This window comes from Nycticebus coucang, chromosome 3 (assembly GCF_027406575.1).
Source record: "Nycticebus coucang isolate mNycCou1 chromosome 3, mNycCou1.pri, whole genome shotgun sequence".
Lineage (NCBI taxonomy): Eukaryota > Metazoa > Chordata > Mammalia > Primates > Lorisidae > Nycticebus > Nycticebus coucang.
In genome coordinates this window covers 129,859,522-129,874,205 of record NC_069782.1, presented here as the reverse complement: position 1 = coordinate 129,874,205, position 14,684 = coordinate 129,859,522, and the positions used below count along the sequence as shown (strand labels likewise).

General features: G+C 52.7%; 1 protein-coding gene across 8 annotated transcripts in view; it reads right to left on the bottom strand.

The window, feature by feature from the left end:
• Positions 1 to 13,462, bottom strand: part of PAX2 (paired box 2) — an 83,003-nt gene extending 69,541 nt beyond the window's left edge. For 4 of the 8 annotated variants that reach the window (XM_053583926.1, XM_053583925.1, XM_053583928.1 and 1 more), the window contains exons 1-3: positions 12,035 to 13,462; positions 8,471 to 8,639; positions 7,530 to 7,727 (exon numbers count right to left, since the gene is read on the bottom strand). In XM_053583926.1, the coding sequence (XP_053439901.1) occupies positions 7,530 to 7,727; positions 8,471 to 8,639; positions 12,035 to 12,077 (410 nt within the window). In that variant the 5' untranslated portion in view covers positions 12,078 to 13,462. Of the gene's footprint in view, positions 1 to 7,529; positions 7,728 to 8,470; positions 12,014 to 12,034 lie in introns of those variants that run through there. The other 4 variants (XM_053583923.1, XM_053583927.1, XM_053583930.1 and 1 more) reach the window with 2 other exon arrangements.
• Between the last annotated feature and the right edge of the window lie 1,222 nt (positions 13,463 to 14,684).

The window sequence follows — 14,684 nt, the reverse complement described above, 5'->3', positions numbered from 1 at the left end:
GTTCCCAGCCATCTTCCTCTGCCATCATGTCTCACCTGGACTCTAGACCTTCTCCAGTGGCCCCTATGCATTTCTCTCATACAGTCAGACTCTTCCTTATGTCCCTGTCACCTGGATTATTGGAGAAGGTCTTGAAAGCTGGCCTAGAGCCTGGCTCTGAGGAGAGCCCTTCCCACCACTGTCCCAGAGCTACAGCTGTACCTCTTCCTAGTGGACCTGGTTTGTGGGTCACTGGACCACAGATCTGGAGGAAGGGCTGGGCTGGGAAGGGCATCTTCTTGGTTGCTTATGCAGTTGGTCCCAAGTAGCCCCACCAACTGGGCTGGGACTCAGGTGTCAAAGCAAGGAGAGACAGCTGGTCACATAGCTCTCTATCACAAAGGTGGCATTGCTATAGCAAAGCCCCTCAAATGGGGTGCTAACTGAACTACAGGGTGTTACAATGGGTTTATGCAAAGAACTAAAGGAAAATCTGGCTCTTATTTTCCTAAATTATGAAAAGAGAAATCTTCAGCCCCACCCTCGTTCTTGCTGCTGCCTCACCCAAAGGCCCAGTGAATGCCTTGATGATTGATGTCATGGCCCAAGCACAAGGTGTCCAGCCTTTGTCTGCGGCTTGAGGTCATATCTTGCAGGCCTTCCTTCCTTTCTTTGGTCTCAAAGCTCTTTTACCTAAAAGCAGATATAAGTACGCGTGCATGCATACACACACACACACACACAAATTGTCCCACACAGAAAATGTCAGCCTCTGCACCTATAAACCATCATGAATATATTCAAGCTGCACCTTTCTAGCACCAAAACAACCTGTTCAACAGGAGAAAAACCACCTCAACCCAGCAGTTTGGTGGAAGATAGATAAACCCAGGGTGATTTAACTTTTCACCTGTCTAATATGTCACTTGCTATTTGGGCATGGATGGAGAGACACTATTTCCTACTCCTCAGGCTTCAGGAGCCCGTCTCCCTTCTCTAGACCTGTGTGGCTGGGGAAGCTGCCCTGAGTGTAGCTGCTTCCCCTGTGAGAATCTGAGCTCTGGACACCTGGCTTGGGGTGGGGGATGGGAGACGAATGAGAAGAAACAGCAGAGATTCGGAGAATTGGCAGGTCAGATGCGCACCCTTTATACCGTATTCTTTTAAAGGACAGGAAGTGAGAAAAAAATTATTTCCAGTATACAGATGCTCCTCAACTTATGATAGAGTTATGTCCTGGTAAACCCATCATATATTGAAAATATCTAAGTTGAAAATGCACTTAGTATGTCTAAATACAGAATATCATAGCTTAGCCTAGCCTTGCTTAAACATGCTCAGAACACTCACATTAGCTTACAATTGGACAAAGTCATCTAAGACAAAGCCTATTTTATAATATAGTGTTGAATTTCTCACACAATTTATTGAATACTATACTGAAAGTGAAAAGCAGGACGGTTGTATGAGTACTTGAAGAACAAATCTACTGAACATGTGTCATTTATGCATCATTATAAAGTCAAAAAACTGCAAGTTGAATCACCATAACTTGAGCATCATCTGTGTGTACACTTTCCTCTTAATATAAAAACTCCAACACCAGGTAGAATAGGAGGGTCTAAGGACAGTCCTGAGCATTAAGAGGCAAAGTTGCAGACCAGCTTGGGTTGGAGACCCAGGAAGCTGGGAGCGGAGGACAGGCCCCTGGTTTAAGATGTTCCTTCCTCGGCAGCGCTTGTGGCTCAGTGAGCAGGGCACTGGCCCCATATACCAAAGGTGGCGGGTTCAAACCCAACCCTTGCCAAACTACAACCAAAAAAAAAAAAAAAAGATGTTCCTTCCTCAGTCCTGCTTAGAAGATTGGAAAGCAGGACCCCATCCCATGTGGGCTCATAGAGAGCCCTCTTTTCAGAGTTTAGGCTTGGGAGAGTGCAATTAATCTTCCACATCATTGCCTCTTTCTCTAGAAGCTATTGTATTCTAGTCCAAAAGCACATACTATCACATAAAAAGTCACGCTATTAGCTCGGCGCCCATAGCTCAGTGAGTAGGGTGCTGGCCACATACACGGAGGCTGGCAGGTTCAAGCCCGGCCTGGGCCTGCTAAACAACAATGACAACTGCAACCAAAAAAATAGCCGGGCATTGTGGCGGGCACCTGTAGTCCCAGCTACTCAGGAGGATGAAGCAAGAGAATCGTTTAAGCTCAAGAGTTTGAGGTTGCTGTGAGCTGTGACGCCATGGTACTCTACCAAAGGCAACATAGTGACACTCTGTCTCAAAAAAAAAAAAAGTCACTCTATTCCCTTGCACCAGAACAAGCCCGTTCTCTAAATGCCCTCCAAAATATATGTTCCCTGCCACCCCAACTTCCAATATTGCCTCTCATTCCTTGAGCCTGTTTTGCACAATACCCTCCTCCTTGTACTAATAGCAAAGCTACTGTTCTCCCTTGTCACATCCCCTCTCCCTTCCCAGTCTCCCCTTCTCTAGGTACCCCTTGTTTCCCTTCTCAAGGGGCTGCTCCTGCCTGGCCCCATCTCCACTTGGCTAATTCCCCCTGTGGCCCCTCTATTGAACTGTTGTGTTGTCCATTTCCCTGTGACAAGGGCTCTGGTTACAGAGTTATTGATTGGTTTTCATGCAGACAGATGGGCCCTTCCTGGGCTCCCATCAAAATCCCTGGCTGTATGGGCTGATTGTTGCCTCTCTGGGTGTAGGATTGCACTGGAGACCACCCTCCATGCAGTCTCCTTTGCCCAGACTGTGGACGGTAATAAATGGAGGCAGCCTGAGCGATAATAAAAGCAATTGAGTAGGTTACCTGTGCAGACACAAGATTTATGCCTCTTCATATTTGATGTGATTGTTTTATTGAGTTCTCAGAATAGTTGGGACACAATTTATTTATTTATTTATTTAGGATTTTCCCTTATCTTTTCTTTAGTGCATCATCCCCCAAAACCCACCTGGAGCTGTTGTTAGGACCAGCCCCTCTGTCTGCTCTCCAGAGTTGCCAGATGAGGTAAGAACTCAGGGCAACCAGCCACTGCTCTCACCTGAAAGCCATTTGTGGCCTGAACACCTGCAGAACCAGCCAACAAGGAGATAGTCAGACCAATGGGACTGCTGGCCCAGAAAACCCATCTAAAGTAGATGAGGGAACAAAATCGAGCTTTTCAGGAAGACAACCCCAGCTCATTTTAAGGAATAAGAATATCCACTCTCATGCCTATTTCCCATGTTTATTTTAGTGATGGGCAACTTCTACAGTAGGGGACTCTCTGGGAAGGGGTAAGTGAGCAAGGCTTCTCAGATGGAAACCAGCTTTTCCACTGTCATTTGTGAGTGTGACTGTAGGCTCAGGACCACAGAAGGCAAATTCTCCGTTCTTATTTCTCTCATTCCTTTGTGGGCAGAAGTCTTTCTCTTTAGTCTCCAACTTTCCCTGGCTCTTTGCCACGAGATCAACAGCCCTGAGCACCAAACAGCTGTAAGGATATGGAAACGTAGCTGACAGTGCTGCCCCTCCAAGGGTCAAATATGCAATGTTCTGCAACCTGAGATTTAGAGAGGAGGAAACAGACCTTAGCCCTGAACATGTCTTCAACACTCCCTTGGCTAGAATGAGCATCTCCCAGATTTTTTGGATAGGTCTTTGAACGAAAAACTGGTAGACCATGGTCACCCCACTGCCTGACAAAGACTTCTGACAAAGACTCCAGAATGACACAAGGGGGACACTCAAATAGCACAAAATGGAATTTTTAAACACAGTTCTGGGGCTGTAAACTTGAAGCTAGTATTGTCATTGCTAGGGGAACAAATGTGCCCACTTAGAGGCGAACAAGCTAAGGGAGAGTATGCACAGTGGGTGATCAGTGAGCAGCTGACTCTGGCAGAAGCCACTCCAAAGATCTAGGGCTGGGAGTGCCCTGACCCCAAAGAGTGTCAGGCAGACTGAAAAAGTAGAAGGTGATGCCCTTATTGTCAGCTCATCCCAAGACAGCACTCTCAGGGGATCTTCAGTTACCCTAGACTCTATCTGGGGTTGGTGCCTGTTCTTTTGATGGAGCTGTACTCCCTGCCCAGAGCAATAACCAAACCGAAGAACTTTGGCATATCGGGAAAATCCTTCCTGCTTAGTCAATTGCTCAGTGGTGTAACTAGGTGACTTTTTCCCCTTTCAGTAGCATGGATCTCCCTCCACCTCTTCCCCCTCCAGGCCATTTCCCACACCAAGTTTCCATCTAAAGTCACCTGTTTATAAACACCCACTCTCTACAACTGCAGTGTACAAACTGAAGAGCTGGCAACTCCATGCTCCGTGATCAGTTACCCAATATTTAGAAAGATTCAGATAAATTCCAGATACTAAGCCAGCCAGCCAACCCTTTGGGTATATACACTTTTTGAGACAGAGTCTCACTCTGTGCCCCAGGTACAGTGCTGTGGGTCATAGCTCAAAGGGACCTCAAACTCTTGGGCTCAAGTCATTGTCTTGCCTCAGCCTCCTAAGTAGCTGGGACTAGAGGCTCCTATCATAACACCCAGCTATCCCTTTGGGAGTTTTGACAGTGGTCTCAGGGATAGGGCGGCTTTCCTGGCCCAGTCGTTTGGCTCAGAGAGGCACTTCTAGGGGTATTTGCTAATAGGGAATGCAGGCTGGACAGCCAAGCCTTTATCGCGACAGGATCAGAGAATGCCAAAACCATTTTTAAAGCATGAAAAGCAATTTAGTTCATAACCATAATAGCATATTTGAAGTGCGGCGACAGCATCTGTTTTGGGGAAGAGAAGATAAAAAACTTTTGGCTCAGGTGGGTGAGCATGTGTGGACTTCCTTCCTTGCCAACCACCAGCTCATCCATGTCCTTACTCGTAACTGTTATAAAGTACCCAACACAAGTGGGCACCTCACCAACAATAAAGCTCTAAACTCAAGAACCACTCATTCCCTGATGTACCACTCTTTCTGCACAGAGGATAATCTCCCGGCTTCCAATAGTCAGTGAAAATTCTCAAACCAGAGAAAAGGCAAAATTCCTGATGTAACCAGCACCAGCTGAAATTTCCCATCTTTATCAGGCTTTAGGGTGAAAACAACACATCTCAGATAAACCTTTCCTCTTCAGAGCAAAGCACCTACAGGGATGAAGCTAAGGATGTGGTGCCCGGATACATTCTCCCAGCTCCCAGAATTCTTTCCAGAATTTGAACCATGGGAGGATGCTGGCCCAAAGCTAAACAGGGGAAAATAGCCCAACGGCTCCTCCTTGACAAAGCAAGCTGTGAAGCCCAACTGTGAACCCAGGGCTGGCTGCCCATGAGGCTAGTGGCTTCCCTGTCCCTCTCCTCCCACTATCGTTCCATTTCCACTGAACCCTGCTACAGGTACCTATTTCTCCACATCTGAAGGAAGACTCCGTGTCCCTCAGATGACCGGGCTCTGTGCTGGGCAAGATTCTTCGGCTCCCAGAGCCGTTAAGCTGAGGTGGTTCCTTCCCACCCTCATCTTGCTTGAGGCCACCTTGTCTACTTTGTCTGAGTTCTGGTGGGTGTACCTAAAGCCTCTGGAGGTTGATCCTGGAGTCGCTTGTCCCCTGTGCTCCAGGGTTTCTCAGGATAAAAGCATTCCCAAATGTGTGCTTCAGCCAGCTTCCAAAATCATCTCAGCCAGTGAGGGGTATTTGTTGAGGGGGAGGGAGATAGGGCCGTCACCACACCTGTCTTGTCAATCCTCTCCTCTACCCCATTAAAGAGAAACAAATTACCTAAACCCTATAACCACATATGTCTTGGGTTCCTCCAATTGCTTGTTAGTGCTAACAACAAAACATTTCTTTAAACATTCTCCAGAACAAGACTACCCAATCCCAGCAACTCTGCTCCTCAGGAGGGCCATCCTTGGCCCCTGCTGTTCTCTACCAAAGATCTCAGTTCCAACTCCCAGGACTAGCGGTCAGCCAAGAGGCTGAGTGTCTACATGGCTTAGAAAACAATGCTTTGTCCTCTTCCCCTCCCTTACTGTCACTACAGCCTCCTCCCTAAAAGCAAAGGACTTATTCCTCTCTAAACCACCCTGCATCTTTCTCCAGCTCCTTTGGAAGGTATCTGAATGTCAAATCACTATGCTTTCAATACTTGGCTGAGCCAGGCCCAGGGAGCTGGAGGGTTTTCGGAGGGTGTATAATTAGCTGATCAGTATTATGTTACCCTGTTCATAACTGAATAACCATTTTAATACAGATGGTACACACTGGGATAATTTCTGGGGTCGCCTCGCAGTACGTTACAGCATGAGTGTGGCAGAGGGAATCTTCTTTAGCCAAGGTACATTCTACCAGCTAATTTTACCTGCTGTTTTTAGGATGATTTGGGATAATTCCACATCATTTGCAAAATATTAAAAAAAAACCTTGATACTTGGTGCCAGTTTCAGAATAAGATACCATCTGAATTATTAGTTGTCCTGATAAGGAGCCTATGAAGAGTAGAAATAATAACAAGGGCATGAAACCCTTAGCCCTCCTTTCATTTGGGGGCATCTTAGAATGGGGGCCAAGGCTGTCTGGGACTTGCTTCTGCCTAATGTGTGACTTATGTGGGGTCTCTGTGTATGATCATCAAGTTGTAGTTCTGCGATCTCTTTCCCTAGCCTGGGTTCCTGAGCCCAACTGCTGCTGTATGTTCTGTAGCTACCACAGATGGGTACATTGGCATACTTGCTGGGCTGCACACACATGGGGTGTGCGTGTGTGTTCTACCAGAGAGCACAGTGGAGTGGCTCAGAGACTAGGAGACCTAACTATCCCATATGTTTAGCTGACTCTGGCCTGCGTCCCCACATGCCTGAACTTGTCTTCAGTGCAAATACTTTACCCTGACACCCTAGGTGATTGGGATCATCCTCCAAGGTTTAGTCTTAAGATCTGGAGTTCTCCTTCACTGCCTGGCACCCCAATCTTTGCCCAGCTCTTTTACTCCTTGCCAGTTGCTGGCTAATGGTTGATATTTGCTTTGCAGGCTTAGACACTAGTGTTTGCAGAACGGAAATTTGTGTAGAGTTGGCTAGCAAGACCTGGGCTCCTGGGAAGCAAGCTTTGTGGGAGTTGGCAGGGAGGGTAGGGGAGCCAGGACCAGCAGCTTCCCCTGGGGAAGGAAGCATGCCTTTAGAAAGGGAAGTCTGTTTGGAGGCGATGAATAGACACTGGTCATTTTAAAGGCTTGGGCTGCAGGCTGTGATTGTCTCTAGATCCCGAGGCACATAATCTTGGAGTCTTAATTACCACAAACACTTGGATTCATTTCCAGGACACCGGCGGGAGAAGCCTGGCAGGGAATACATAGCCCTGAACTGGAGGCAGCCTTGTCTGTTTATCTTTCTGCCTCCCAGGTCCCCTCTCCCTGCCCAAAAGACATCAAGCTAGGAGTAAGGAGAAAGGGCAAAGCTGGACAAACAGCGGAGACCAAGTGCAGGGGGACGCCCCTGCAGATGGAAACCAGGAGCTTGAGTCCCACCCTGCTGGCCCGGGTGCCTTACTCACCTGTTGATGGAAGAGACGCTGGGCACTGTGTCGTTGTCGCAGATGCCCTCTGCCAGGAGCCGGTCTCGGATCTCCCATGCAAACATAGTGGGGTTCTGTCTCTTGTATTCAGCAATCTTGTCTACCACTTTGGGCGTTGCCACTTTGGGCTTGGAGCCACCGATCACACCAGGCTTGATGCTGCCAGTCTCGTAGTACCTGCCCCGGGAAGGCCGGCGGGGTCAGCAAGAAGCGGGCCGTGGCAGGGACAGGGGGGCTGCAGGCTCCGGAGCTGCCGAGCCACTCTCCCGCCCAGGTAGCGGCGCAAAGGGAAAAGGCCCAGTGTCTTGTGGAGGATGCGGAGGATAAGGGGGATGCTTCCTCCAGGGAGACGGCCGCATCAGGGACTGGGTGCACACCAGTCAGCATAGGCACCCTGGGAGTGAAAGCCCGCCATTTCATTTGGAAAGAGCAGAAGGAACAGCAGCTATGAGGTCTCCAGGCTGACCAGGGCTGAGGCACCATCTCGAGCCCTTTCCTACTGAGTGCTGAGAACCCATGGGAACCGGGACCCTTCTTCCACCTCCCAAGCACTGCTTTTTCTCCTTTTGGGGACCCCTTTCCACTCCCCACTCCATTCCTTCACTTCCCACCCCCTCATCCTCAATGATATTAACTTGTTAGAAAAGGCATGCCTGCCCTTCTGGGAAAGCAGGGGAGCAGGCTCCTTTCCCAAGGGGGCACTGGAGCAGGGCAGGCACTGGCTGGTCTGCTCCACCCTTCCTGTGGGGCCAAGCCACCACCTGAGCACTGACTCCAAAAAGAGCAGCTCTCCAGGTCCCTTTGGGGATCTCCCTCTCCCGCTTGGGGTCCTCCACATTTAGCCAAGTCCTGGGGCGGAGACCCAGGGCTGGCCGGGGAAGGAGGCAGGGCGTCTCCCAGGACAGCTCCGAGGCCCTCACCTGCCCAGGATTTTGCTGACACAGCCGTGGCTGACCCGCAGCTGCCGGGAGATGTCACAGGGCCGCACACCCTGGTGGGCCAGCTCCACGATGCGCTGCCTCACCACGTCGGGTAGGGGCCGGCCGTTCACAAACACCCCCCCGAGCTGGTTCACACCCCCGTGCCCTGCTGGGGAGAGACAAGAAAAAAAACAACACCCCACACACAGCAGGGACCGGCCATTAGTCAGGGTCCATGACCCGGGATGTGCGGGATGTGCGAAGGGAGCAGGCATAGAGGAAGGGCAAGTTCTGAACTCAAGGAGACAGGTGGCAGACCCCCACCGCAACGCAGAGGATTGGGAATTGGAACCCGAGGGAGCCGTAGAGACGCAGAAGTACAGTTGCTGAGCTGAGGGCTGGGCAAGAATGGGACTCTGACCAGTGTGACGACGACGCAAGGTAGAAAGTGAGGGAAGGGATGGAGAAACTGAAAGAAAAGAGGAGGGAGAGGGAGAAAAACAGCAAAGAAGAATTAATGCCAGTGGGAGAGAATGTAGGAAAGTGAGGAGAAGGGCCTGGCATAGAATGGAGCTGGTACCCAGCTGTATCCCCCCTGTACCGTGGGCAAAGGGGGCAATTGCCAGTACCAGGGAGGCCTTGGAGGGTGATTTTGGTGATAGGGGTGCATTCGGACCAGTTGACTTTTCATCAGGACCCAGAGAGAGAGAAGTGCTAAATCTCTGACACGCACACCTTCTTGCTCTCTTTCCTTGTACTTATTTTTAATCAGAATTTTTCTGTCCTTGTGTTTTTGTTTGGTTTGGTTTTTATTGGGAGTTTTTCTTTATGATTTCTATCTTGGGTACAGCCATATTTTCCCCTCACGTCCCTTGTGTCTAAAGTGGAGGTGGGAAGGCAGAAGAGGCAGAGGTCCAGGTCTGCTGCGCTAAGAGCTCCCCGTAGCAGCAGAGAAGGCAGGGCGCTTGGGCTCGCTCGCCTGCCGCGCCAGGACTGAGGCCCACCATCTCACCGGCCACCCCAGCGAGTTGAGGACACACGGGGTACCCTGTACAGCCAACCCAAGCCAGCCCACATTCCTTTGATCCCGCAGACCGAGGCAGCGGCAGGGACCCGAGCGGCGAGAGCATTTGCTCGCCTGGACAAGAGGAAGGCACTGTGTTTCCAACCCGGACCCTGCACGGGCTCCCATTCCCGGAACCAAAGCGGCCTCCGGTGCCAGGCCTGAAGGCGCTGCTCGGTACCCCATTCTCCCTGGCCTACAGCAGTCTAGAAATCCTGCACCCAGAGCGATCAACCAGCGCCTGCAGTTACTGAGCAATCCAAACGCAGAGACTTCTGGTGTCGGAGTCGCGCTGTACTGGGCTGGCGACCTGCAGCCTCTGCACTGTTAGCCTCAAGCAAGTTTCGGAGAAAGCGGGGACATAGGCGCGCCTCCCCTTCTCCAGTCCCCTTCTGGGGGTACTTAGAGCAAGCTTGGGCGAAACCTCTGGGAAAAGGCCTCTGATTGGGCTTCCAGGGAAACTAGAATCTCTTATTTTATCCCCCCACCCTTTAATCTTTCTATCTCTAGCCCCACTACTCATCCCCTCCCCTGCAAACCCCCGAACATCAATAATTTAGGCCCCGAGAGAACTCGCGTTACCGGTATGAAAAGGCGGCAGCTGCGGGCAGATTAAAGATGAATAATTCAGCCTCCCGGGGCTCGGGGCCGGCCCCTCGGCCCCAATCTAAGGTGTGGAGATGGCAAGGGGGCACCGAGGGAGTCCAGGGCTAAGGGTCGGCCGCGAGCCGGCGCGGAGTCGGGTCTGGAATGCGCCACTGCCTCCCGCACAGACTCCGGCTGCGGCTGCTCAGCCGCCAGGGCCCGCCTGCCCGCGCGGCGGCTGTCTCCACTCCTCCGGCCACCTTCCGTTAGGCTTTGCTCCCTTTGGGGCTTCAAAGTGGCTCCCGGTGGGCTGCCAGGAGTCGGCCGATCCCGGGCGGAATAGGCAAGAGAGGAGAGTGAGAGCTGTGGCAGCAGCGAGGCTGGAGGGCTGGGCGAAGACCGCGGCGTGTGGACCTGGTTCCACTTCCTCCGAAAAGGAACGAGGCTTTTCTGCTCGACTTGCGGGAGACCCGCGGCGGCCTGATGCCCTTGGCTCGAATTTCCTGTACTTGAAAATTATTTAAGGAAATATACTTTACCCTAGGATATGTTTTTTAAAACTGCCCCTGAAACGCTAAATATATGCTTACAGAAAAACACTGCTCTCCCTTCTTGGCTTTCTCGTCCTAAGGGTAGATCCAAGCCAGGTCTAAAAAGTTTCCTTGCGAAAAGTTACGAATTATCCTTAATTATTAATCTACAAATGGGGAGGAGTTTTTTATTTAGAATTTTATGTTAGAAAAAAGCTTGCAAAAAAAAATCTCAGGATAGTTTTCTAAGCTAACGACGTGACATAAATTAGATAAATTCGAATTTCATTAAGTAATCTTTCCCCCTATTTTTCTGTTTCTTTTCTCCCCTTCTCCTCGTTTTTCTGTAACATTTCATTTTAAAAATTTTCCTGTCTCTCATTTTGATTTCTCTTTTCCCTTCTCTCCAGCTTTGGCATTTGCCTTCCTTTTGTTCTTTCCCTTTTATAATTTTTTTTTCTCTTTGCTGACCCCCTGGCCAGCTTTCTGGCTGCATGGGGAGTGGGAGACAGACCAGAAGACTCTATAACTGAGAGCAAAGCTGTACTCAGCCCAGGGGCCTACTTGGAAGCCTGCACTACTGCTCTCTCCCTGACTTCAGTTTCTTTTAGAACCCCTCTTTGTTTTTAGAGCATCTCCCAGGCAAAGGCTAGGAAAGATGACACTGTCCTGACAACCTTAAATTCCTAACTCAAGGAGAAAGGAAAGGGAAGGAGAGGAGAGGGAGATGGGAAAGAAAGGAAGAAGAAGGAAATATCCTAACCCATCTCACAAGAAGAGTCCTGGCTGAGCAGGAAAGGCCAGCAGACGCAAAGAACTGAGGGTCAGAGGGGGGCACCTCACCCCCACAGTCTCTGCCCGATTGTCCTGACACCAGGCCGCCCAAGCTTGGAGTCTCCTGGACACCCACGACTCTTAAGTTTGAAAAAGGTAGAGATGAGAGGAGGGAGAAGGGGGGAGGCAAACAGAAAAGACAGAGAAAACACAACACAGCACAACACCTTGAAAATTGTCTACCAATCAATCCCCCAGCCCAGGGCAAGAGGCTGACTAGTGTAGTGAGTGGCGGAATGAGGGCCCCCAGGCAGTGGATCTCATGACCTAAGAAGGAGCAGGTGGAAGGAGCAAAGGCAGGTGTTGGGCACCAGGGAAGGTAGGAAGGCAGGCAGAGGAATAAGTATGAGCGAAAGAAGGCAGAAGGGAGAGAAGCTGGAGGTGTTAGAAACACCAGGCAAGGGAAAGAGGAAGAATGAAAGGAGGGACCAGGAGAAACACCCGTGGCCTCCAAGAGGAGACCTGAGCACAGGGGCCGGGGCCAACCTGGAACTGCACAGGGTTAGGACTGAGAGCCCCGAACCGGGACAGGAGCTGGGCGCCGGTACTCACGGTGCATCGCGGAGAAGGGGTCTGCTTTGCAGTGCATATCCATGGGGAGGCAGAGGAGCGGGAGCAGCGCGGCCGCCGCCGCCGTGTCGCCTCGCAAACTCAACTTCAGGACTTGAGGAGAAAAGGGAGGGACGGTGGGGGAGGGAGAGTGAGTGGGCGCTCGGCTGCTGCGGGGCGCGCGAGGTCAGGGAGCGCCGCGCTGAGCTCCCGGCGGCTCCTCGGAGCTGGCCCGGGCTTGCCACTGCAGCGGCCGCAACTTCCCAGCGTCGGGGCGTGGGGCTGGGTAATCAGCAGAGCGGTCCCGGGGCGGCGGGCCAGGCCGGGGGACACTGAGGACGCATCGTTAGTGCCGCAGCCGCGGCCAAAGCTGAAGCCGGGCGGGGGAGGCGGCTTTCTCAGCTCCCCTGGAACCCGGTCTTCGGAGAGGCGGTCGTCGGAGAGGGCGCGGGGCGGGGGCAGCCGAAGGGCGCCGGGAGGGGAGCGGAGCCACTTCAAGTGCCAGCGAGTTGGCGAAGTTGGCAGAGAAGTAGCAATCTCCGGGATGTCCGAGCGGGCGCCAGCGGGAGGGGAGCGCGCCGGCCTGGCCCCCGCCCCCGGAAAAGGCCGGCGCACGCCGCCGCGGCCGAAGGGCCGGGATGGTGGGAGGGAGCTGAGCGGCGCCGGCAGCGCTGAGCTGGCCCCAGGTGGGTTGCGGCTGCGAGAAGACTCGGCCGGAGACTGGAGCCTCCGCTCCCGGTGTGTGTCTCTCTAAAAGCTGCAAAGCCCCCTCCAGACCCCCTCCTCCTCCCCGCGCCGGGAGATGGATGACTTGTCAGACAAAGGCAATAGATTCCACCACTCTGTGATTCGCCAGCTCCGGAGCCCCGAGCTTCGGCGAGGAGGGCCCGCGCCTGTCACTCCGGTGCAGGCAAGGGGAGGGCAAGGGAGGGGGAAATGGGAGGGAGAGAGGGGACAGCGGGTGCAGAAGAGGGAGGGAGAGAAGGGAGGGGAGCGGGAGGGGGAGGAGGAATGGGAGCCCGGGATTAAAACTACACGGGAGAAACGAAACTCGCCGATAAGATAAACGTTAGATAAGGATAAAGAGAGGCCAGTCTAATGAATATTCAGGCAATGATAGAGGGCCGCGGAGCGCGCCACGCTCAGAAGCCAGGCTCTCAGTTCCAACTCGCCCAGCCCTGCCATCCACCGGCCAGTGCCCTCATGGGCCGTGCGGCACCGAGCCCAGTTCTCATTCGTAGCCCTAATCCCACTGCCCTCAGCTGAGTTTCCTTCCCTTTCTTCTGCGCTTTTCCTCTCTCTAGTTCTTTCTTCCCTTTCGCCTTTCCCTCCTGAGGTATCTCCCCGCCCAAGAACCCCCAATTCTCATTCGGGGTTAAAGTGCCCAGCGTTTTTCTTCTCTGGCCCCACGCGCAGCTACGGGCAAAGCCTCCCTTGTCTCCTTACCCACCCGGTCTGGGCCGTCCAGAGCGCTTGGTTTACAATTGAGCTGGAGACTTCTGGCAAGGACCCACCTGCCTCGGTCGGACCCAACGGACGACAGGAGAGCCCGGGGACTAGGTTCCTGGACCCTCTGGTGGCCAGGGTTGGGGACGGGGGAGGGAAGACTGTGCGCAGCGTCAGTTCGCTGGCGCCAGAAGATGCGGGAGACCAAGGCTTGCTCTCCCCGGCTGGGGAGAAGAGGAGGCGGCGAACGCGGCTGAGTGGCGCCTGCTGCTAGCTCCGCGGATCCGGAGCGAGCTCAAGAGGCGCAGTGCGCCGGGCGGTCCCACTCCTGGAGCCTATGGCCCAGCCTCCACAGTTCTCTCTGGCACTCCCTTCCCTTGCTCGCTGGGTCTGCTCTCCTGCACCAGGCAGGAAAAGCCCTTTGTCTCCTAACTGGTTAAGTACAGAATATCCGGGAGATCTTTATGAAATATTTTCCCTCGTCTCATAAATCATCTTGGCACTTCAGCTGATGTTTTAACTCTCCCTCCTTCGCTCCCTCCCCCTGCATCTATAGGTCTGCAAAAGAGAGGCTCGGCTAAGCCGGTGCTGCGCTGCTCTCCTGCCGCTTGGCCCCGAGGTTCTTCCGGCCTCTGTCCGCAGCCCCAGGTGCTCCGGGGAAACCGCAGGGACTTACGCCTCTGTCCCTCTGGCCAGAAGAGCCTGAGCGGCAGATAGATTAACGCACCCTCCTGACTCAGCTCGACTCTGCCTACTACTGAGCATCCGTACCCGCGTTTTCAGGGCGCCGGTAACCCGCGGGCAGGGCTCGGACGAGGCTCAGCCAACAGGGTTTGATCCTCCCATTCCTTGGGCTGAGTTCACTGCAATCCTGGCATTTGCCCTCCCTCCTGGATCGTCCCAAGCTCGATCAGCTTAATACACCTGCAGGGTAAAGTTTGGGAGGAAAAATCCATTCCCCTCTTAACGCCCCCCATCCTCCCACTTCCCTTGGACAGCCGAGCAGGTTCCCTTGGGGTAGAGATTGAAGGAGCTGGGTCCAGCCTGGAAGGTCAGTCTCTTCCTCTAGAGGCCTACAGATGGCGCTCCCGGGTTTGCTTTGGCCTCACAACCCCCACGAACACGCACTAACTTCGTGTGGGAAGCGAAAAAGGAAAACAGTTCCTGCAGCCTGAAGGGAACAGCTCTCAGACCAGAGAGCAAAGGA